This window comes from Sander lucioperca, chromosome 3 (genome assembly GCF_008315115.2).
Source record: "Sander lucioperca isolate FBNREF2018 chromosome 3, SLUC_FBN_1.2, whole genome shotgun sequence".
Taxonomy (NCBI): Eukaryota; Metazoa; Chordata; class Actinopteri; order Perciformes; family Percidae; genus Sander; species Sander lucioperca.
Genome location: NC_050175.1, coordinates 36,877,979 through 36,901,816, shown reverse-complemented (window position 1 = coordinate 36,901,816; position 23,838 = coordinate 36,877,979). Strand labels below are relative to the sequence as shown.

General features: G+C 41.2%; 2 protein-coding genes across 3 annotated transcripts; one reads left to right on the top strand and one right to left on the bottom strand.

Annotated features, from left to right (window-relative positions):
- Window positions 1-2,834: 2,834 nt before the first annotated feature.
- On the bottom strand, window positions 2,835-17,578 carry psmd13 (proteasome 26S subunit, non-ATPase 13). The gene is made up of 13 exons (XM_031323695.2): window positions 17,310-17,578; window positions 11,786-11,864; window positions 10,963-10,997; window positions 10,813-10,868; window positions 10,682-10,725; window positions 9,650-9,736; window positions 8,187-8,358; window positions 7,699-7,778; window positions 7,476-7,601; window positions 5,897-5,959; window positions 4,537-4,617; window positions 4,083-4,199; window positions 2,835-3,115 (listed from the first exon to the last, which is right to left on the bottom strand). The coding sequence occupies exons 1-13, from the start codon at window positions 17,408-17,410 to the stop codon at window positions 3,020-3,022; spliced, it is 1,137 nt and encodes a 378-aa protein (XP_031179555.1). The 5' UTR covers window positions 17,411-17,578; the 3' UTR covers window positions 2,835-3,019.
- Window positions 17,579-17,837: 259 nt separating this feature from the next.
- Window positions 17,838-22,350, top strand: sirt3 (sirtuin 3). Of its 2 annotated transcripts, none has more exons than XM_031323696.2 (8): window positions 17,838-18,273; window positions 18,347-18,392; window positions 18,922-19,104; window positions 19,831-20,063; window positions 20,150-20,250; window positions 20,966-21,127; window positions 21,510-21,719; window positions 22,125-22,350. In XM_031323696.2, exons 1-8 carry the CDS (start codon window positions 18,177-18,179, stop codon window positions 22,146-22,148), a joined length of 1,056 nt encoding a protein of 351 aa, XP_031179556.1. In that variant the 5' UTR covers window positions 17,838-18,176; the 3' UTR covers window positions 22,149-22,350. The 2 variants fall into 2 exon arrangements, with proteins under 2 accessions (XP_031179556.1, XP_031179557.1); XM_031323697.2 differs by having other exon boundaries at window positions 17,843-18,270; window positions 18,350-18,392.
- The last annotated feature ends 1,488 nt before the right edge of the window (window positions 22,351-23,838 follow it).

Below are 23,838 nucleotides of genomic sequence, written 5' to 3'. Positions count from 1 at the left end.
GCTACGCCCTGTGGTGCCCTGCTACGCCCTGTAACGCCCTGCAGTGCCCTGCTACGCCATGAACTACGACTACTACTATTTCTAGTCACTGATAGATTATCTTTATTATGACTATTATTGCCACTATTCATCACACCCCCAACCGGCACCGTCAGACACCGCCTACCAAGAGCCTGGGTCTGTCCGAGGTTTCTCCCTAAAAGGAGTTTTTCCTCGCCACTGTTGCACTAAATGCTTGCTCTTGGGGGAATTACTAGAATTGTTGGGTCCTTGTGTATTATAGAGTTTGGTCTGGACCTACTATCTGTAAAATTTTTAAAGTGTCTTGAGATAACCCTTGTTATGATTTGATACTATAAATAAAATTGAATTGAACTGAGATCAGTTTGGTGACATAGATTAGACACAATGCAAATGTCAGAAAGTCGTGACAATCAGATTAACACAGTAACATCATTATAAGTGCAATGAAAAATCAAGACATTATTTAAAAAAAGAAAAGGCAAGTAGTAGCCTAAGGGATCCTATTCATAAAATCTCAAGTCTATGTTTTGTGATGTCACTGATGACGTCACAGTTGCCACATGTGACATCAGCATTTATGATCCCACAGAGGCAACATTCCATGTGACAATTTGACCTTTGAACAGGACACATCAAGGGCTGTTAACTGTCCGAATTATACAGTACATGCGTCACATGGAGGGAGGATATAACTAGGACACATTAACTTCACGTATACGTCAGAGTATCTAACACTACACACCATGTGCATCATTTCTTGCTTAACCGTTGCTTGTTCGTTCTTTTTTTGTTTAATTTTCTTTATCTTCTTTTACTATTTCTTCATATGTTGTTACGTTCTTTTTCTTTTGATCTCGAGAGAATAGTCTTACCCTCGCTGTCTCTTTCTTTCCTTCTTTCTCTCTTGATATCTGAGAAGTGGCTATTTGAGATCTTTCCAACCCTAGGTGTGTTTCGGGACCCAGCCTAAACTGGATGTACTTCCTATGATAATGTCAGTGAGTGTCCCATGTGAATTGTAATATCATAGAACATTGCCTGACATGCTATATAAATATAAACCCATCACACCCCGAGGTTGTTTTATGACAATGCCACGCAGACGCAGACAGCCGCTCACCCCGTTAGCACACGTAGAAGACCTCGCAGGTCCCCTGCTGCTTGCAGACGTAGGAGTTGTCCGACGCAGACGTTAAGTAACCTCAATAAACATGTAGCCCAAGCATCAAAATGACTCATTAATGCATTTTCGAAAAAAAAAAAAAAAAACACTCATATAAGGATGTACCTTGTCAACAATTCAGTTTTCATGTAGTCTCGCTTTGCCAGACCTTCCTCCACAGCGCTGCAGAGGAGGGTCTGGCTAGTCCACACAGTGTTCCTGGAAGGGAGAAAAACGTGCTCTGGTTTATTGGCATTTCTTTAAACCAATCACAATCGTCTTGAGCGGCGTTAAGCTCCGGACGGAGCCCCGGTGCCGCTGCAAAATAGCCTCAGGAAGAACTTGTTTTGGTGGAACGTGTACGTTTTTTTCTCAAAACATGGCATTTCCTTTTGTTGACGATCCCGTTGATGAAGAAGCTGTATTACTTCGCAGAGAGTTAAACATACGTCAGGAGAGGTTATTGAGGCCCCAACTATAGATGCATTTTCATTTCCAGATAACTACCTATGTGAGCGGTATCGTTTTAGTTATGTAGCCTACATAACCTTATCCGTCCTCATATCACTAACGTCACCCATCGTGGACATGCTCTACATCCCAGCACATTCTTTGTGTCGCATTACGTTTTTTTGCAAACGGCAGTTTTCTTTACAACATTGGTGATGAGGAGCGTATTAGTAAAGCCACTGTATAGCAAAGCGCCGTCAGAAAAGTGTGAATCGCTCTGAAACGTGTTTTAAACGTTTTTGTAGTGTTCCCTGGACTCAAACCAGTATTAAAAAGGAGTTCCACAGCATTGCAGGTGAATGATGTAAACCCTTTGAAATAAAAGATTATGAATTATAATTCTGCTAATGATGGTGCTGCAGCCTGAGAATTATAATTCTGTTAATGATGGTGCTGCAGCCTCAGAATGGGATTAGTAGGCCTATGACTTCACCGCAGTATCTCACCTAAATGAAATAGATTATAGGTTCAATACCAGTTTACCAGTAATATTAGGCTATACTTATGATTAAATATGATGTACACTATAATGGAATTTACGCATTTACTCTAGTAGCAATTTTCTCCCACGCAGATTCTCTTTTGCAGCAGCCGCTGTGTTGCTTTTTTAACGAAATACATGTTCAAACTCGCTGTATGTGCACGAGTATTTCCGCCGACTAGTTTGTGGTTGTTACCATGGTGAATCGTAGTATCATGGCTCCGTTCATGCTGCCTGAGTGAACCTACTCTGAGTTGACTGAACCAACTCAAATCAGCTGTTCTGGAACCGAAAACTCAGTTTCTCATCTCAGGGTAAATCAACTCAGAGTTCAGGCTTTGAACCTCCTTCCTGAAACGGATCCCAGGTTAAGACAAACACAGAAGTTACCCTTAAATATAATTTGTGGGCATTATTTGCTTTATAAATAATGTAGTTGTCACTGTATATATTAATTTGCACTACAGTGATGCATACTATATTAAAATTTCTAACAGAGTGAGTGATGAGGTCTTCAGTCGTAACTTTAAGTAAAAGTACTAATACCACACTGAAACTGTTAGAGTAAAGATTTAACAAATCTTAATTTACAATCCAAAGCTGGACAGACTTTAACCAATAAAAGAAATAAAACCATACAATACTTGTACAGAAATGACTTTTTTGGAGTCTTTTTTTTTATTCATGTTTTAGACAATATTTTCAGATGAGGAGGATAATAATGTTACAACCAGCTGTACGTATTTTTACAGGTTGGTGATAAACAGTGACAAATGAACATCCGATAGAAAGAAAAACAATACAAAAAGAGAAATGGTTGTGAAGAGGTTTCCCTCTGCGGACTAGGTGAGGATGTCGTGGGCTTGTTGCTCCACCAGCATGGCCATGTTCTTAACGTCTCCACACCAGAAGTCCAGACGCTCCTTCATACCTTTGATCTGAAACAGAAAACAACACGTTGCGTCGACGCTGCACTTTGTCAGGCGCACCAAACGTAAAAGAAAATCTCACGGTCGAAGCGCTCGCTTGTTTATCGAACAGAATATTCGAGTGAAACTCTTTGACACTTCTCTCAGAAATAATGGAGTAATATTTTAGAAGAAGGCGAACAAGGCGAACAATGTGAGCAGCTGAGAGAGAGAGAGAGAGAGAGAGAGAGAGAGAGAGAGAGAGAGAGAGAGAGAGAGAGAGATAGAGATAGAGATAGAGATAGAGAGATAGATAGAGAGATAGATAGAGAGATAGATAGAGAGATAGAGAGATAGATAGAGAGATAGATAGATAGATAGATAGATAGAGAGATAGATAGAGAGATAGAAAGATAGAGAGATAGAAAGATAGATAGATAGAAAGAGAGATAGATAGAAAGAGAGACAGATAGAAAGAGAGATAGATAGAAAGAGAGAGATAGAAAGAGAGAGATAGAAAGAGAGATAGATAGAAAGAGAGAGAGATAGAAAGAGAGATAGATAGAAAGAGAGATAGATAGAAAGAGAGATAGATAGAAAGAGAGATAGATAGAAAGAGAGAGATAGAAAGAGAGAGAGATAGAAAGAGAGAGAGATAGAAAGAGAGAGAGATAGAAAGAGAGAGAGATAGAGATAGAAAGAGAGAGAGATAGAGATAGAAAGAGAGAGAGATAGAAAGAGAGAGAGATAGAAAGAGAGAGATAGATAGAAAGAGAGAGATAGATAGATAGAGAGAGAGAGAGAGATAGATAGAAAGAGAGATAGATAGAAAGAGAGAGATAGAGAGAGAGAGAGATAGATATACACTATATAGATCTATACATACAGTATATCTATGTATATATATATTTTTTTAATACACACACACACACACACACACACACACACACACACACGCTATAGATATATATGAATGGATGAATGAATGAGGCCTCACCTGCTGCAGGTCCAGCACTCTGGGCTGCACCCAGGTCATCTGCACCTTCTGGTCCACCTCATCAATGTTACCTTTGATCAGCCCCACGGACAGAGCCTTCATCACCAGCAGCTCCACCTGCAGCACACGCTCCATCAGTCCTCACAAATCAACCCGCTCTCATGTTCAAAACAAATGTCAAAAGTACGATTCGAATAGTATTGATTTTTTTTATTTTCGAATTATATTGGACTTTTGGAATTCGTTCCAACAGCCCTACACGACAACGATCGGTAATGGTCTGTCGTTGCATCGATGCGGAATCGTCCACGCCCGCATCGACGCGATCATTCATTTCGACGCCCCTAGTTAAAAGACCAAGTTAAAATGGAGACACGGTTCGGTAATCCAAGGCGATCGTGCTAAAAGGGTTTTCATTGGCGGGCTGATTAAATGTGCTCGTCATCCAACTGACCTCGTTAACGGGGATTTTGGCACTCTTAGCGATCTCGGTGAAGGTGAGCTGTCGGTTGTTTGCAGGACGAGTGAAAGTCATCTGGAAGAGAAAATAGACACGTTAAGTGATTTAATATTCAAGTTTGTAAACCTTCAGGGTGACATCATCTCGGTCACACACAAAGTGGGAGAAAATGATCAACGTCACACTCATTTTGAACAAAAAATACATTTGTTTGAGTGTTTGAAGAAGTCGTTATTCCTCGGTCAGACCATAAAGTGGTGCTGCAAGATATAAACAAGCTGAGGGCTGTCCTTGTTTAAAGAAATTCTTAGTCGACTTACACTTTAATGACTTAGTGGACTAATCAATTAGCTGATTTAAATCGACAGAGCTGTGCGCTTCGAGTTGCCTTAAAGACACCCCGACTTATTGGGACTTTGTCTTATTCAGCGTATCCCCCAGAGTTAGATAAGTCCATACATACCCTTCTCATCTCAGTGCGTGTTGTAACTCTGTCTGACGCCCCCCACCGCTAGCCTAGCTTAGCACAGGTAGGTAACCGGCTCCATCTAGCCTACTGCTCCCAATAAGTGACAACATAACACCAACATGTTCCTATTTACATGTTGTGATTTGTATAGTCACAGCGTGTACAAATAACAAGGTCACATGAGACACAGCCATCTTCTAACCGTATACATACTGGGAACTATATTCTCAGAAGACGAAGCACTGCTACTTCTGCTACTTGGGCGGAGTGATATGCTTTGCAGCACCTGAAGCCCCGTGGTGAGGAGCAGAGAGTAACAACGGTGCTTTTCAGGTGTTGCGCTAATCACTCCGCCCAAGTAGCAGAAGTAGCAGTGCTTCGTCTTCTGAGAATATAGTTCCAGTTTGTATACGGTTAGAAGATGGCTGTGTCTCATGTGACCTTGTTATTTGTACACGCTGTGATTATACAAATCACAACATGGAAATAGGAACATGTTATTTTGTCACTGGAGCAGTAGGCTAGATGGAGCCGGTTACCTCCAGGATCTGTGCTAAGCTAGGCTAGCAGTGGGTGCGTCAGACAGAGTTACAACACACACGGAGATGAGAAGGGTATGTATGGACCTATCTAACTCTGGGGGATACGGGGAATAAGCTAAAGTCCCAATAAGTCGGCGTGTTCCTTTAAGACAAGAGAAGCGCAATATCCATGCAGTCCATTGACCATCTGTAAAACTGAGTTTCTCCACAAAGAATCATGCAAAAGCACCACTTTAAATCTTGTGTTTATCAGAAATGTGCTCATCAGTTTCTTGGAAATGAGTCATTCAGCATGAAAAGGAATAAAAAACAACTAATTGACTGAAGAAGGTGGGGTCCTCACCTCCATCACGCAGAGCAGCTGGATCTTCTGCATCAGTTTGGCTTCATTTGTTGCGAGGTCAGGCTACAACCAAGAGAGAGAAAAATAAAGAAATCAGACAGTTGCCAAATATCAGCGATGATGTTCAAGCGTAAAATCCTGTGACCCGGTTCCAGATGTCTGTTGGCACGGCAACAGCTCTGATCAAAAGGTTACGTAACACATCCTCTCTGTTACCGAGGTTTAAACTCAGCTATCACCAGCGGTGGAAGTATTATTCAGATCCTTTACTACAGTAAAAGTACTAATACCACACTGTAGAAGTACTCTGTTACAAGTCAAAGTCCTGCAGTGAAAATGTTACTTCAGTAAAAGTATGTAATTATCAGGTAAATGTATTTAAAGTATTAAAAGTAAAAGTACTCAATGCAGAAAAATCCTCATATTTAGGAAACTGGAAACGATCCAACCAGTTGTGTGTTTAATGGTCTAATCATCTCAGCTGGACTTGTAGGCCGTTATATTGTTGGCTAGTTTACTTTATAATGAAACGTCAGATTTTATAAACTACATGTGTTTTGTGAGCAATGACCTTAACGTGTAAAGTAACTAGTAACTAAAGCTGTCAGATGAATGTAGTGGAGTAAAAAGTACAATATTTCTCTCTGAAATGTAGCGGAGTAGAAGTAGAAAGTGGCATGAAAAGAAAAAACTCAAGTAAAGTACAAGTACCTCAACATTTGGACTTAAGAGTAAATGTACTTAGTTACATTCCATCGCCGAGTATCACTGAACTGTGTCGGGCACACACGTGAAGAGAAAATAGATTTTTAACATCTTGTTTCTCTGTTTATCATTAAGGGCAGTGCTGTATTGCTGTAGAGGTTTAAAGGTGTAATCGTCTAGGGCCGTCCTTGGGTAAAGATATTCTTAGTCAAAAACACGACAGACAAATCTATTTTGTCGGGGTCGTTGATTTAATCAACAGATCTGTAAAACCGAGTTCCTCCACAGAGGTACAAAAGTAGGGCAGTGCAATTAATCAATTTAATCGTGCTTATGATTTCGACACCCAATGATCACAAAACAGAATAATCGAGAAAAACAATTATTTGGCTCATTACGTTTTGCAAGTAAACTCTAATTTTCTCTTGTGTTCTGATTGAAAAGGAATCAGAGCTCCTCATGCAATACATATCCAGTAACGGAGCTAAAGCAGGCTAAAAGAAAGCTAAATTAATTTGTGTAAAAAACAAATGAAGACAAAAAAAAAAAAAATCACAAGATCTCAACCCAACAACATACCTTTACATCCCTTTCTTCGAAGCATTTTCAACTTATACACCCGTGATTTTCAACCGCAGAGTAACGTCAGACAACCTGCTTCCTGTTTACACCGACACGCACATGCCCAGTGTGTGTGAAAGGTCATGCGATACGTGTTGTCAGACGCGTTAATATAGTGGAGATTAGTTCTGCTACTGGAGCTAAAACTCTCGTGTAGACGGAGATCGTTTTTGTCTCAGAGCACAGCTTAAAAAAGGAAACGGGAGCAGTGTAGACGTAGCCTATGTTGAGCGGTTATATAAGGGTCGTTCACCTGTTGGCCCCAGGCTGTCTTGAAGCCCTGGAATTTCTCCACATTGCCTCCATTGAAGGCGTATAGTGTATCGATGAGCCACTGTTTGTCTGTGTTCCTCAGGGTCTCCAGCACAGGATGCATCAGCTGCAAAGACACGACGGCAGACGTCAACAAGCTTCATTGAAAAGACCGGCCGGCATCGATAAACCACATGCATCCAACGTGCAACTGTTAAACCCACCAGCTCTCCAAAGTTGTAAACTCCTTCTCCTAAGAGTCCAGCCAGTCCCAGTGTGAACGCCCGTTCCTGCTTCTCCGTCTCTGTGGAGTAACGACAACATCACGGTTCAACGTTAAAGCTCTTTTTCATTGTCCGGTAGGGCGACTGAAAAAAAAACAAAAGACTTATACTTGCCCATTGTCCCCTATAAATTATTTATACTTGCACGTAATACTTTTTTTTTTTTCTTTCTGAGAAAAAGAAAAAACTTGTAATAAATGAAAAAGAATAAAAAACGTAAAAAATGCTTAAAACAATACGTTAAAAAAAACACACAAAAAGCATCGAAAGAAAAAAAAAAAAAAGTAAAACAAAAACGTTGGAGGAAAAAAGGTCAAAAACGTTCTTGGCCGTGGCCGGGTTTGCTCAGTGGGTAGAGCAGGCGCACATATACTTAGAGGTTTATGCCTTTTTCTATGGGCCCCTCCCGAGTGCTCGTCTTTGCTCACCTGGAAGGTCTGTAATCTCCACACAGCCGAGGTAGCGCAGAGCGTCCTTGTAGTAGGATGCGTGGTTCCCGATGATGCGGTAATATTTGCTGGAGAGGTCGTAAAACCGGCCGTGGACCGACGTCACGCCGGGCAAGTTATTCAACATTTCCTCGACGTCTTCAATGATTTTCTGCAAGTGACAAAAGGAGAATCTCTGGTTATCGTGGATCATGTTTCTTCTACTTTAAAAACTTTTGCCTGTTTTCACTCATCTTTACAGGCGTATATGTCAGAGTCATAACATCATTTAGCTACACTTTTTGCTTCCAGAATAGGTCAGGCTACGTAAAATACCATTATCTGGCAGGTCAGTAGTACTATAGATTCTAGGACAGTTTATATTAGCAATTATCTTAACAATAATAATAATAATAATAATAATATAACAATAAGTTTATTTGATATAGCACCTTTTACAGACAAAGTGCTTCACATGATACATTTTTAAAATAAGACCCAAATAGTAAAATTATACTAATGGAATAAAAAATTAAAAGACTTAAAAGGTGCTCTAAGTGATGTTGGGTGACGTTACTTCTTGTTGACGTTCGAAATATTGTCCAACAAAACAGAGGTTAGCTCGCCCCCCCCCCTCCTCCCTTCCGCGCACTAACCCCCCCAACCCCCACCCCCAAATCCTTCTTGTCGGTTATTGGCTGGAAGACTGTTTGTTATGTTTGGTGGTGCAGGTTGGCAAGTTTGTTTTTGTTTGTGTTTGTGGAGCCTGGGCTGTCTACAGAGACCGCGTTTTTTTACAGTGTGTTCAGGGGGCAGGCAGCTAGCAGATAGTGAGGAGATGTTTTTTTACAGTGTGTTCAGGGGACAGACAACTAGCAGATAGTGAGGAGATGTTTTTTTACAGTGTGTTCAGGGGACAGACAACTAGCAGATAGTGAGGAGATGTTTTTTTACAGTGTGTTCAGGGGACAGACAACTAGCGGATAGTGAGGAGATGTTTTTTTACCGTGTGTTCAGGGGACAGGCAGCTAGCGGATAGTCAGGAGATGTTTGCTGTATGTGACAAAATATGTTGTAGCCTAAAAAACGCGTGACATCGCTTAGAGCACCTTTAAAAACCCCAAAGTTACAAACATGAGACAAAAGCAAGTTTGAAACAAGCGAGTCTTCAGCTGCTTTTTAAACAGCATCAACAGAGACTGCAGAACGTGAGACAGGAGGAAGGGCGTTCCACAGGGTCGGAGACACCACTTCAGGGATGCATCAATCCAACCGTTTCTCTACAGATACCTAAACTCAGCGCTTCCGTTTCGTTTAACAGCTGTTGGTGTTACCGACACATTTACGCGTGAATGCCACCAGCAGCGTGACGTTCCAAATCTGCAACAACGTGGTATATCTGAACGAGGCGTGAGGCCCTTTTTGGAGGGAAGGGAGAGAGCTGAGAGTTCAGGAGCGTTTACCTTTGTGGCGGGAAGATCGCTGATCTCCAGTTTAAGTCTGCCGATGGAAGTCTTGCAGAGAATGACGGCTTCGTCGCTGCTTTTCACCTGAACCAGACAGAGACAAGGTTTGCTCAAAAATTCCAGTTCATAAAATTCCATCATTTACACTTAGTTGCCAGTTTACGATTGGGTACACGTACCTAAAAACTGATGCAGTTTAATACAACAGTCCTGCAATAAATCCTCCTTCATGAAGGTTATAATGTTCAGTTTGTGTTGATGCAACTTTATGATCATTTTGGAGGATGCAGTTTGTGATGCTGTATAACTTGTTTGTGATATACAGAGAGTGGTTTCTGTTATATGAACTACTATGACAAAACATCTCTCAGTAAAACACAACATCACCAGTGACTACGGCCTTCTTAATTTTCAGAAAACACCATATTTTTGTTGTACTGCACATTGCTGCAGCTCCTCTTTTCACCCTGTGTGTTGAGCTCTCTGTTTTAGCTACAGAGTGAGACCTCTCACTTCTGTTCCATCTTTGTTGGGAGTCGCACATGCTCAGTAGCTAGGTAAGGACTACTAGCTAGTCAGAAGCAGAGTATGAGGGTGTGCCCTGACAGTAGCTAGGTAAGGACTACTAGCCAGTCAGAAGCAGAGTATGAGGGCGTACCATGCTAGCAGCTAGGTGAGCATTATAACGTGTGTTCCAAAGTGACCACGTTTGTCTCTGAAGTAAAGGCTGGACTACAATAGAGCTGTTTGGAGCAGTTTGTGAACAGTGTTTTCTGTTGGAGATGGTAAGTCCCTTTGGGGTGGACTTTGGGCTTTTTCACTTTGTAAACCTATAATGTGCACAAAAAGATATATAACACAATAAAGGAAAAGGGGAAAAAGCCAAAAAGCATGATATGAGCACTTTAAATCAACACTTCCTTAAAACAGTTGAAATAAAAACTTGTTCTAATATTCATAAAAATATACATTTTATTGCAAGTTATTACTGTGGTGTTGGCCTGCATTAGCTTTGGTTAGGTGTCTTACCTTTTCCTTGGTCTTCTCAAGAAAAGTGATGGCATCTTTAGGATCTGGGAAAAAAACATTTTTATAAATACTAAAAAAAGATAAGTGCATTCTGCTGAGAAATATTTCCTGCTGCATCATATTGTCCTTACCTTTCATCTGTCTGGCAACATACAGTATAATCTCCATGAGGGATAATGGGTTGATTCTGACGAGGGAGAAAAAAATTAATAAAATAAGCATCGAAAGAAGGAGGAAATACTGAACTGGCGGACGGAGCGTTTGAGGAACTTTGATCTCACCGGTGTTCGAAGTCACTGAGGAAATTGTCATAGAGCTTTAAGAAGAAAGAAAAAAAAAAGAGCCGTCAGAGCACAAAAAAAAACATCAAAATATTCGTTTATCTTGTTACAGCGGCCAATAGGGCTGCACGACATGAGGCAAATATACGATATTTTGTGCAGCCCTAGTGGCCATGAACAGTATTTGGATTTTGACATTATTTACAGTTGAAGATCCTAATTACGAATAATTGAGCAAAGCGTGTAAAGTTCAACGTTTATGTAAATGTCTGGTATGTAAATGTTGGTACAGATTTTATTTTAATCCCTTATAACCAGTGGTGAGGCTTCCAGTTGCGACGTTACTGATTTTTTTTTATTTCAAACACAACAAAACACAGCAGCGAATGGCACGTTTATGAACATAAATAATAAACAAAAAACAATCACAGCAGCACTAGATGGAGAAATGTAGGGCTTGGCAATAATTCAATATCAGTGTTTATCAATTTATCAAACTTGTACAGAGATGATCACATGTAGGCATTTAAATGTATGTTGTCCAAATTGAAGATTCTGAGCAAAACAAACTAAATTAGTTATTAAAGTCGACACATAAAACTATTTGGTCTAATGTAATGCAAACCAGTGGAACACAGTTCTTTGCTTCAAAACATAATATGTAATCAATATCCAAAGAAACTTTGATGCAGTCATTATTTATAAATGCCCCCTTACAGTCAATATATGAATATTACATGCTAGGAAACTTTTTCAAATATGTGCATCCTCGCTGGTACGTTGTTGTACAAGTACAGCATAAAACGTGTGACTGTGCCGTTACCTGTATGAGGCCATCTCCTGTTTTGAAGCAAGGATCTTTCACAAAGTCTGTCAGCCTGAGAGTCAACTGATGCCACAATCTGCCAAATAAAAAAACAGTTAGTGAACACATAAAGATAGACAAATGTCCCAACATGCGGGGTTTCCCCCAGAAAAGTCGCTAGGCTCGGTGGCAAGTGTCTTTTTGTGACGAGGACCGAGCCGGGGCCAGTCACCGACTGATGGCAGTGTTCAAGCTCTAGTGTGTAACTTTGATATTAAAGTGCTCATATTATGCTCATTTCAGGTTCATAGTAGAGGTTGTACCTGAATAGGTTTACATGGTTTAATTTTCAGAAAACATATTGTTGTTGTACTGCACATTGCTGCAGCTCCTCTTTTCACCCTGTGTGTTGAGCTCTCTGTTTTAGCTACAGAGTGAGACCTCTCACTTCTGTTCCATCTTTGTTGGGAGTCGCACATGCTCAGTAGCTAGGTAAGGACTAGGGATGCAACTAATGATTATTTTAATAATCAATTAATCTGTCGATTATTTTTTCGATTAATCGATGAATCGGATAAAAAAAAACAAAAGCATTAATTAACATCAACTCAATACATACTTGTTGTTTTAGTTAATAGTTGTGTAAAGGTAAGTAACCCAAAGAGATACAGACCGACCACACACACACACACACACACACACACACACACACACACACAGCTTATTCATTAAATTATTACCATCATTGTAGTAAGTGCGAGTTAAGTTCATTTGTACACCACATTTAAACACAGCTTAAGATGACCAAGTGCTATAAAAGAACTTTAAAATGAAATTAAAAAGTACAACACACACATATATTTGTCAACAATAACTGATATGGGACAAAGCACAGAATATATACATGATAACAGATTGAAAAATGAATGGGCCACAAAAGGCGAGTGAATAAAAACGTGTCTTTAGTCCTGCTTTACTACTGTTATTAATGAGATAACGCTAGCTTGTCATGCTAGTCAGCTGGATACGAGTAAACACCACACCAGCACCAGAAGAGGGACGTTACGTTCCTCACTTCAAAACGGAACAAAAGTAGGATTCTGTAGTGACTTTACCCTGCTGTTGAACTCCCTTCCTCCTCATCAAGGACTCCAACGTGTTTACGTTTTAGGTGCTGAATCATCACCGTGGTGACCGTGCCATGCCACGTCGCTTTTGCTTATCTTGCAATTAACACGTTTTTGATTTATTTATTTAGTGTGAAATGCTCCCACACCTTGGATGACTTAGGTCGTACCGATTTCTCTGCCTCGCCATGTGTTTCAGAACAACGTTACGGGTCTCTCCGGTCTCTCTCCGTATTTCCTCTACCCCCGCTCTGCTCTTTTTTTCTTTTCTTTTGCGCTGTGCTGCTCCGCACTCGACTCAATTTTTTTTATCTCTGCGACTGAGTGGCGTAATAGTTGCACGACACAACGAATCGATAATGAAATTCGTTGACAACTTTTTTAATAATCAAATTGTATCGATTTGTTGTTGCAGCCCTAGTAAGGACTACTAGCCAGTCAGAAGCAGAATATGAGAGGGTGCCCTGACAGTACCTAGGTAAGGACTACTAGCCAGTCAGAAGCAGAGTATGAGGGTGTGCCCTGACAGTACCTAGGTAAGGACTACTAGCCAGTCAGAAGCAGAATATGAGAGGGTGCCCTGACAGTACCTAGGTAAGGACTACTAGCCAGTCAGAAGCAGAGTATGAGGGTGTGCCCTGACAGTAGCTAGGTAAGGACTACTAGCCAGTCAGAAGCAGAGTATGAGGGCGTGCCCTGACAGTAGCTAGGTAAGGACTACTAGCCAGTCAGAAGCAGAGTATGAGGGTGTGCCACACTAGCAGCGAGCAGTATAACATGTAACATTGGTCACGTAAGTAAAGGCTGGACTACAATAGAGCTGTTTGGAGCAGTTTGTGAACAGTGTTTTCTGTTGGAGATGGTAAGTCCCTTTGGGGTGGACTTTGGGCTTTTTCACTTTGTATACTTATTTAGACGGCTTTTATCCTTTAGACCTCCAACAATTAATGTTAAGGGTCTCTTCAGCTAAGCCAACTACCTGTCTCTTAGACCCCATTCCAACGAAGCTACTTAAAGAAGCACTACCCGTGGTCAACACCACATTACTAGATACGATCAATATGTCCTTATTAACGGGTCACGTACCGCAGTCTTTTAAAGTAGCTGTGATAAAACCTATTCTGAAAAAACCCACCCTCGACCCTGAGGTCTTAGCCAACTATAGACCTATATCTAACCTCCCGTTTCTCTCCAAAATCCTTGAGAAGGTAGTCGCTAATCAATTGTGTGACTTTCTGCATAGAAATAGTCTATTTGAAGACTTTCAGTCAGGATTTAGAATGCATCATAGCACAGAGACGGCACTGGTGAAAATCACTAACGACCTTCTAACTGCTGCTGACAAAGGACTTGTCTCCGTACTTGTCTTATTAGATCTTAGTGCTGCATTCGACACTATTGACCATACCATCCTCTTACAGAGACTGGAACATTTAGTTGGCATTAAAGGAATCGCACTAAGCTGGTTTAAGTCCTATTTTTCTGAGCGATCCCAATTTGTTAATATTAACGATAAACCATCCAAATACGCTAAAGTTAGCCATGGCGTTCCTCAAGGCTCAGTGCTTGGACCAATTCTATTCTCTTTATATATGCTTCCTCTAGGCAATATTATTAGGAAACACTCAATTAACTTTCACTGTTACGCAGACGACACCCAATTATATCTGTCAATCAAGCCAGACGAAAGCGGTCAGTTAGCTAAACTTCAAGCGTGCATTAAAGATATAAAATCCTGGATGACCCACAATTTTCTGATGTTGAACTCAAACAAAACGGAAGTTATTGTGCTGGGACCCAAGCACCACCGAACTTCATTATCTAAATATATAGCTACCCTAGATGGTATTGCCCTGGCCTCCAGCACTACTGTCAGAAATCTAGGAGTCATTTTTGACCAGGATCTATCCTTTAACGCCCACTTAAAACAAACCTCAAGAACAGCCTTTTTCCATCTTCGTAACATTGCCAAAATCAGGAACATCCTGTCTCAAAACGATGCTGAAAAACTAGTCCATGCATTCGTAACTTCCCGGCTGGACTACTGTAATTCTTTACTATCAGGCTGCTCAAATAAGTCCCTCAAGACCCTCCAGCTGATCCAGAATGCTGCAGCACGTGTTCTGACAAGAACTAACAAAAGAGATCATATTTCTCCTGTATTAGCTTCTCTGCATTGGCTTCCTGTAAAATCCGGGATTGAATTTAAAATCCTTCTCCTGACCTACAAAGCACTAAATGGTCAAGCACCATCATACATAGAAGAGCTTTTAGTACCTTATTGTCCCACTAGAGCACTGCGCTCCCAGAACTCAGAGCTACTTGTGGTTCCTAGAGTCTCTAAAAGTAGAATCGGAGCCAGAGCCTTCAGCTACCAGGCTCCTCTCCTGTGGAACCAGCTCCCAACTTGGGTTCGGGGGGCTGACACCGTCGCCACATTTAAGAATAAACTGAAAACCATCATCTTTGATAAAGCTTATAGTTAGGGAGTGAGGAGTTGCAGCATAGTAGAGTAGAGGGAGGCAGGAAGTACAGCCCGTTCCGGCAGGGGAGAGTACGAGCCCGGTCCAGGGCCCCTCTCTTTAGCCTGCCTCTCTTAGTTATGCTATTATAACTCTAGACTGCTGTGGGAAGCTCCTTCCAAGGACACAATGAGCCGCTCCCTCTTCTCTCTTTTCACTTGTCTCCTTTTGTGTGCATCTTAGTCCCAGAAATGCCTGTTACTAACCTAGCTCTGGGGAGTTTTCTCCCCGGAGTCCCTTTGCTTCTTCTTCACCCAGAACATCGCCTTGGAATTGGGTGGCACCTACACCGGGGTCCTGGGTGCAGCTGACGCTATGGACTTACTACACCCTGCTACGCTCTGCGTTTCCCCGCAGTGTCCGACTGTGTCCTGCCGCGTCCAACCGCGTCCACCCAGGCTGCTGTGCCACACTACACCCCGTAACGCCCTGCTGTGCCCTACTATGACATGAACTACTATGACTACCATTGTGATCACTGCTTCACTATCTTTATTATGACTATTATTGCCACCATTCACCACTCCCCCAACTGGTGCCGTCAGACACCGCCTACCAAGAGTCTGGGTCTGTCCGAGGTTTCTTCCTAACAAAAAAAGGGAGTTTTTCCTTGCCACTGTCGCAATAGCTACTGCTAATGCTTGCTCTTGAGGCAACCACTGTAATAGTTGGGGCTTCGTAAAGTACAGAGTTTGGTCTAGACCTACTCTATCTGTAAAGTGTCTCGAGATAACTCTTGTTATGATTTGATACTATAAATAAAATTGAATTGAATTGAATTAAACCTATAACGTGCACAAAAAAGATATATAACACAAAAAAGTAAAGTGGAAAGGGAAAAAGCCAAAAAGCATAATATGAGCACTTTAATGAACGTCTGTTACATTCAAGCCATCGCCAAATGAGTTGCTACAAAGCTAATGCCGCTTTTCCATTACATGGTACCTGCTCGACTCGCCTTTTTTGGTTTTCCATTACGAAAAAAAGTACCTGGTACCTGCTAACAGGTACTTTTTTTAGTACCTCCTCAGTCGAGGTTCCCAGCGAGCTGAGGCGAGCCGAAAAGGTGACGTGAAAGCGACAGACGGGGGTGTCCTGAACAAACCCGCTATTTTTAAACAGTTTAGCCAGCTGTTTTTTTTTTTTGCTTGATTGTGGCGTCCGGCGACTTTTGCGTGCAGAAACTCAAGTGAAGATAATTACTAGGGGTGTGCAAAAAAAATTGATTCACATTCGTATCGCAATTCAAGCTCTACCGATTTTTTTAATTTCATGTCTACTGCAATCACATGGGAAAACTAACATTTACATACTGTGAATCGTTTTTTTTTAATCAAGAATCGTTTGTCTTGAATCGCGAATCGAATATGAATCGATTCTTTTGCACACCTCTACTAGCTAATGATGACATCTGTATTTTACAGAGTAAACGACTATTTTAAGGGTCATTCAGTTCTGCCTCCATGGTGATGTGTTCTTACAAAACGGCATTATATGGTTATGATTTGATACTATAAATAAAATTGAATTGAATATTAAACGTATTATATTCTTATGGTGCAGTGACTAAGGACCCGTCTATAGCATCAACGTTAGCAAACAGCTAAGAACAACTTGTCTTCCACTGGCCAACATTAATGGTGTTATGTTGAAAGCTACAAACCATTAACTTATATATACGTTATTGATTTAAATTTATAAAAAGAAATTACTTTTAAAAGCAACATCTCCGTTCTGATCTACAAGAAGAAACTTGCGGCTAACATTAGCCGAACCTCAGCTAACGCTAGCTAGCTCCGTGCATGACTCAGCGTGCGTTTCCAATGAATGAGCGAGCTAACGTTAGCTAGCCTAGCGTTAGCAGAGCATTTAGCTAGCTGACTTTTTTTGTACCTTTTGTTGTACAAATCCTCCAAAGTGTGCCACTCCGTCGCCATCTCCGGCGTGGAGCTGGTGCTCTGCTGCTGTTTGAGGAACCCGCTAACATCTCTCATTGTGGCAACAAAACTGTTAAATTTAAAAGTTAAATGTGTATTCGGGGGCTGATGAGTGTTGCTGAATCTTCAGCTAACGTCAAGTAGCCTGCCGTGTTGTGAGTCTGCTGCTGGGCGCAAAGGATGATGGGAAAGGGAGGAGGCGTTTCTATGGTTTTTACGGTAAAAGGGATATACCCCTCTTCTTTTTGATAAAGTTGATTTCCAGACCGATTTACACATTTTTTGTTTGTTTAGTGTTGTTTTTCATTATTAAACGTCGGTTAATACAACAAAATACTAGGTAACCGAGCTTAGTAACTGACCATCGAGCTGTTTTGTGTGCGTTAGCTAAAGTTAGCTAGGCTATATATATATCGTACATTACGGTTTTGTAATGTAGGATGACAAAGGCATGACCCGCCCTACTATCCCTCTGATTGGCTATCACTCGCTGACTGGGTTGATTTGGTTTAGGCAAAGACGTGTGATTGGTTAGGGTTATGGTAAGAATGTCAGGGTAATCCTATCAGAGGCTGAGTAAGGCAGAAGAGCGGCGACATGCCTTCGCTATCCTCGGGGGGAAAAAAATAGTCGCTTATGGTTATTTTATCCCATCGCGTTATATGGAGGTCAAAGGACGACAACAAACATCTCAGCAGACAGCTAGTCATTATATTAAATTTTATCTGATTTTAGGTGGATAAAATGTGTTAACAGCGCGTGTCCCTGTTTAGGTGTCTGCTTCAGTCAGTAGGAGTAGGAGTAGTTTAGTTGCAGCTGTGTTATGGCTTATTTAGCGAGCTCCACATTAATGTCACCTGTCAGACTTTGTTGTTTGTGTCTGTGCTCGAGCACAAGCAGGACGCTCTCTGCATACGGTTAGTACACAGACAACCACATGATGAACTGTGTTATATGATTGATAATTGTGACTCATGCTTTGTCTTTTTTTTATAGGTCAAAGGAGTTTGTGTTCAGGTAAAGCTGCAGCCCTGTGCAGGTATTACACTCACTCACTCACTCACTCACTCACTCACTCACTCACTCAAGTACCATACTTTTATTTGTTGTAACGTTACACTTATACAAACTATAATACTGCCACCACCACCTCAGTTGCTTTGCAGTTTTCACATTTGATATGTCTATGTGGGTGTCTTAATGTGATGTGTTTTGTATGTGTTACATGTTGTATGTGTTCTATATGTGGTGTTGTGCTATGGAAAGAAGATATGTGGAAATGATTGTCCCTATGGGACAGTAAAGACTATATCTATCTATCTATCTATCTATCTATCTATCTATCTACTTGTACTCCTGTACATCTTAGAGGTAAATATTGTACATTTTACTCCACATTTAGCTGACAGCTTTAGTTGTTTTTCAGGTGACAGTTTTTTTATCCCCTTCCTGTCCAGTGAAAACAAAACTGATTAATCGGTTATCAAAATAGTTGGCGATTAATTTAATAGTTGACAACTAACGGATTAATTGTTGCAGCTCTACATCTTTGTTTTTCTTCTTCGCAGACAAACAAACTCTCCCCGGTGGAATGGCACTCAAGGGTTTTTCTCCCGTGGTGGCGGCGGTGCAGCCGAGGAGCAGCAGACCCTGGAGGACATCGCCAAGAGCATCAGAGAGCAGCGGTACAAGAGGGTGGTGGTGATGGCCGGAGCTGGGATCAGCACGCCTAGTGGCATCCCAGATTTCAGGTAAAAGAGGTTAGATATTAGTGCTGGAATGGTATGCTTTTGTACCGGTTTGATTCTTTCACGATACATGGCTTTTTGCTTTATAAAATTCCGGATGTCTCCATTATTCTGATATAACAATATGTATGGTGCTTTATAATAATTGTGTTGGACCTCAGGAAGAATAGTTTTCTCGACAGTGATGACTAATGGGGATCCTTAATAAACAATATACATGGGTGCAGATTCGATTTGTATTGCGATTTTCATTTATTGCCATTCTAGAAGTACTGCGATTCGATAGTACTGAGTATTGCGATTTTTTTCTTTTTCTTCTTTAACTTAAACAAAAGTTGAATAATAAACTCCTAGAGACAATATATCATGAGACATTTCTAAAAACCTAATCGTTTTCTAAAAATAATACACATCACATGTCAGTCAGCCAGTCTGACATTTATTTAATTTGTCAAGAAGAACATAATATAGATTTTCTGCTTTCGGTCTGTTTTGCTAACGGATATGATGTAGTCGCTGTCGGCGGAACCGCATAAGCGAAAAAATATTTAGGTGAATCATTGGTAAAAAAAAAATATAAAAAATATTGATTCTGGGGTAAAGAATTTTTAAATCCGTCGCAAAAAATGTCACGATACATATGTGAATCCATCCCCTACTAGATATGTATTCTAGTATTTCTGTAAACCTGTAACTATCAGGTGTATTCAGTAGATTATTCCCTGTCAGGTCTCCAGGCAGCGGTCTCTATGACAACCTGCAGCAGTACGACCTGCCGTACGCCGAGGCGATATTCGAGATCAGCTTTTTCCATCAAAACCCAAATCCCTTCTTCGCCCTGGCCAAAGAGCTGTATCCGGGGAATTATCAGCCCAACCTGACGCACTACTTTGTACGGCTGCTTCACGAGAAGAGTCAGCTCCTCAGGATGTACACGCAGAACATCGACGGCCTGGAAAGACGTATGTATTCATATCTTTGCTTCTACAAATCACTACACATCGTTGAGTCATTGTAAGCCATCGTGCTTGTTTACTTGTGTACCAAGTGGCAGGGATTCCTCCTGAGATGTTGGTGGAGGCTCACGGTACATTTGCCACCGCCACCTGCACAGTCTGCCTGAGGAAATACGAGGGAGAGGAGCTACGAGTGAGTCATAACCCAAACACTATTTTTTTTTTTTTTATCATTATGTTTATTATTTCCATCAAGAAGTAATACATATACCAGCATACTGTGTAATTTCATACTCCAATCAGAGTACAACTCCTGCTAGTAACAGTATTCCTCTACTCCACAGGATCTTAAACCACACTCATGCGTGCTCACACTCATACTTTTACATACACACCTCCCCAACCATACACTCTCCCTGCTTCCACTCATACACATATACCATGTATCCACATTCTACTCCTCTACATATACCATTCATCTTTCACATTTTTGACACACAAACCCAAACACACACCAACACACAGTTTGACACACAAAGACACACACACACACACACACACACACACACACACACACACACACACACACACAGAGCTCTCAGTCACCATACCTAGTCCTTATTTCTTAGCCATTAAGTTTACAAGCCTCATAACCCAAATACTAACTCTACACATTTACCAGAATATTTAAAATACAGTTTATCATGTTGTCGGAAAACAAATCACAAACATTTGGTGTCTACAACTTAACAAATCAGTATATTTTCTTGTTTTCCTTCATTTTTATACATTGTACATTAAGAGCCAGATAAAATGAGCAAATGTAAGATATCACTTTTAGACTCTGGTGATATATATTTGTTATAATATTAATATTCATTTTCCATCTTGTTTCCACGTTTCATCAGTCAGATGTGATGGCAGGAACGGTCCCAAAGTGTCCCACGTGTAAAGGCGTGGTAAAGCCCGACATCGTGTTTTTCGGGGAGGAGCTTCCACGTCACTTCTTCAAGTACCTCACAGACTTCCCTCTGGCTGATCTCCTGATCGTCATGGGAACTTCACTGGAGGTGAGCGCCACCGGCGTTAAACCACGTCATGCCCCATTTTAATGTGATGTTTTTCCAGCTGAACCAACGTGTTGGTCGAGCTGTAACAATTCCAAATGTTGCTGTGCAATTAATTGTCTCATAACTAATTGTGGTTAGCTATATAATTGTCTCTTTCAGTAAAATTCAAAAATATTAATTAAATTCTTACTTTTTTTTAAACAAATTAAAGTTTTGAATGAATACCAGAATAAATATTTTGGTTATATCACTGTTATGTGACCCAGATAATGTAATAACACAAATACACAGGCTGTGTATTTGTGTTATTACATTATCTGGGTAAACCACGCCTTTTAAGGGCGCCTCCTTAAAAGCTGCTGTTTGACTCTTTGCTCTGCAGGTGGAGCCCTTCGCCAGTCTGGCAGGAGCTGTGCACAGCTCTGTTCCCCGTCTGCTCATCAACAGGGACTTGGTGGGTCCGTTCGCCTGGCGCCGCCGTCGTCATGACGCCGTGCAGCTGGGTGACGTGGTCGGTGGTGTGCAAGCCCTGGTGGATGCCCTCGGCTGGACTCGGGAGCTGAACGCTCTGATGGCGGCCGGTGCTGAGAAGGTGAGTGTGGGTTACAAGCTCACATGTATAATAATTCTTCTACGTCAGAGTTCCCATGAGCCTTTTGGGCAGTTACATGTCGGAGTCGAACCCGTGGCCACTGCGTCGAGGAGTAAACCTCTACATATGTGCGCCTGTTCTACCAACTGAGCTAACCCGGCCACGCAGAACCTCTCTTTAACATTTTGATGTTTCTGGCCGTCTTGTATCTCAGCGTTGTGTCGTGAGTCCTCTCAAAAGTAAAAACAGAAATGGTGTGACTACATGCAAAGCACAGCGGTATTTTGGTGATAAATTCTTGCAGTTCTATATCAGTGATTTTTCTTGTGAAGTTATTTCCACAAACAGAAGCCGAAGCCTCACTGAGACCCTCACTGATGTTATTGTGTGTACTTTTATCTACAGGCTGCAACAAAGACAGAAGAGTGACGATTTCACCACATCAAGCTGGAGGTTTGACTCACTGTTTGAAAACGCCAACACTGCAAGACTAAATCCAGTCTTTTTACTGGGGTTCATGTGGTGATACCTATGGGTGATACTTGGACCTTTGGTTATATCAATGATATCCTTGACGTTCCACTTCCGGGATTGCTCCGGTGCCGCAGGAAATTCTGCTGGATGCATGTCTTTTCGCTTTTCTTTGTGTTGTGGTGGATTTCTGAGGACTAGGGTTAACTGCTCCTCAGATCTCTGCAGGGTGAATCCAGACAGCTAGCTAGACTATCTGTCCAATCTGAGTTGTCTCTCGCACTACTATTTTACAGCGGCTCTGTGCAGAGCTTAGCGCCGCCTGAGAAGATTGTGGTTGGTTTAAAGAAATGCCAATAAACCGTTTTTCTCCCATCCCGGAATACTGTGTGGACTAGCCAGACCTTCCTCCGTTCCGCAGTGTGTGGATGGTCTGGCAAAGCGAGACTATATCAATGGGAACTCACAGACTGACAAATAAGGAACTGCTACAATGTAAATGCAGAAATGTTTCTCAGTCAAATATCAGTAAAATGCAGACAAGGGCCACACACGGATGATGTGGCCGAGAAATCAAATCAGGTGCAGATGTACCAGAGGTGGGGGAAAGAATCGATACTGCGTAGTATCGCAATATTTTCCATGGCAATACGGCATCGATACACGGACACCAAGTATCAAGCTTTTATTATAAGTGAGATGAACAAACAAAAGAAATGTATCCTTTTAGATAAATCAGATGTTGACAGAAGGTTTTCTTTGGCGACATCATTTGAAGTTGGAAAAAAGGTGATAAATTGCAATATAGTCGCAGACAACTGCAAAAATGTATTGTGATAATACCGTACCGTGGGGCCTCTGGCGACTCCCAGCCCTTATATGTACAATAGAATATATTGTGCAGCTGATTGACCATGTATGTGCAGTATTATATTTTGTGTCAAAACTTTGCGTAAGAAATGCAACAACAACCTTGATGATGGCCTTTGTTTGTATGAAATCATTTAATCACAGTGAAATGTGAAAATGACTGCTTTAGTGGAATTAAAAGTCAGAACTTATTTTTTTATATTTAATGAAAGTAAAATACAGGAAAAAAAGAAATGTTATTTCATCCTTTTTAGGTTTTTCAGGACCGACTCTCAAATGCAGAAAAATCACAAGGACTGAGGTTTATGCTGAATGTCATTGGACATTTCACAAGAGTAAATCTTTAAAAACAGTGTACAAATAGTAGTTAGTTAATATATAATAGTTACAAGAGATTCAGTAGTTTCCTAAGACAGCTGGTCAATGTAGTTTTGATCCAACAAACAGGAGGAAATGGTGCATTTGTTGGGGACTATTTCCAGCGTCGGATTAATCCACAATTGGTGCTCTAGTGAGTATTTGTGGCAGCAGGACTGTGTGTGTGTGTGTGTGTGTGTGTGTGTGTGTGTGTTTTCATGGTGATGAAGGAGCATGTCATCCAGTGCAACAGTGTGGCTCACTGATTCTTCTCACTGTTTTCAATATGTCACAGAGGAAGAAGATAAAGGCTTCAGGCTTTGATACACAGTACTTGTGGGATTTGTTGGTATTTTAACCAGCAGAGGGAGCCAGCGGACCTTTTAATGTGACAATGATTCCTGTTTGAACCATAGATGGT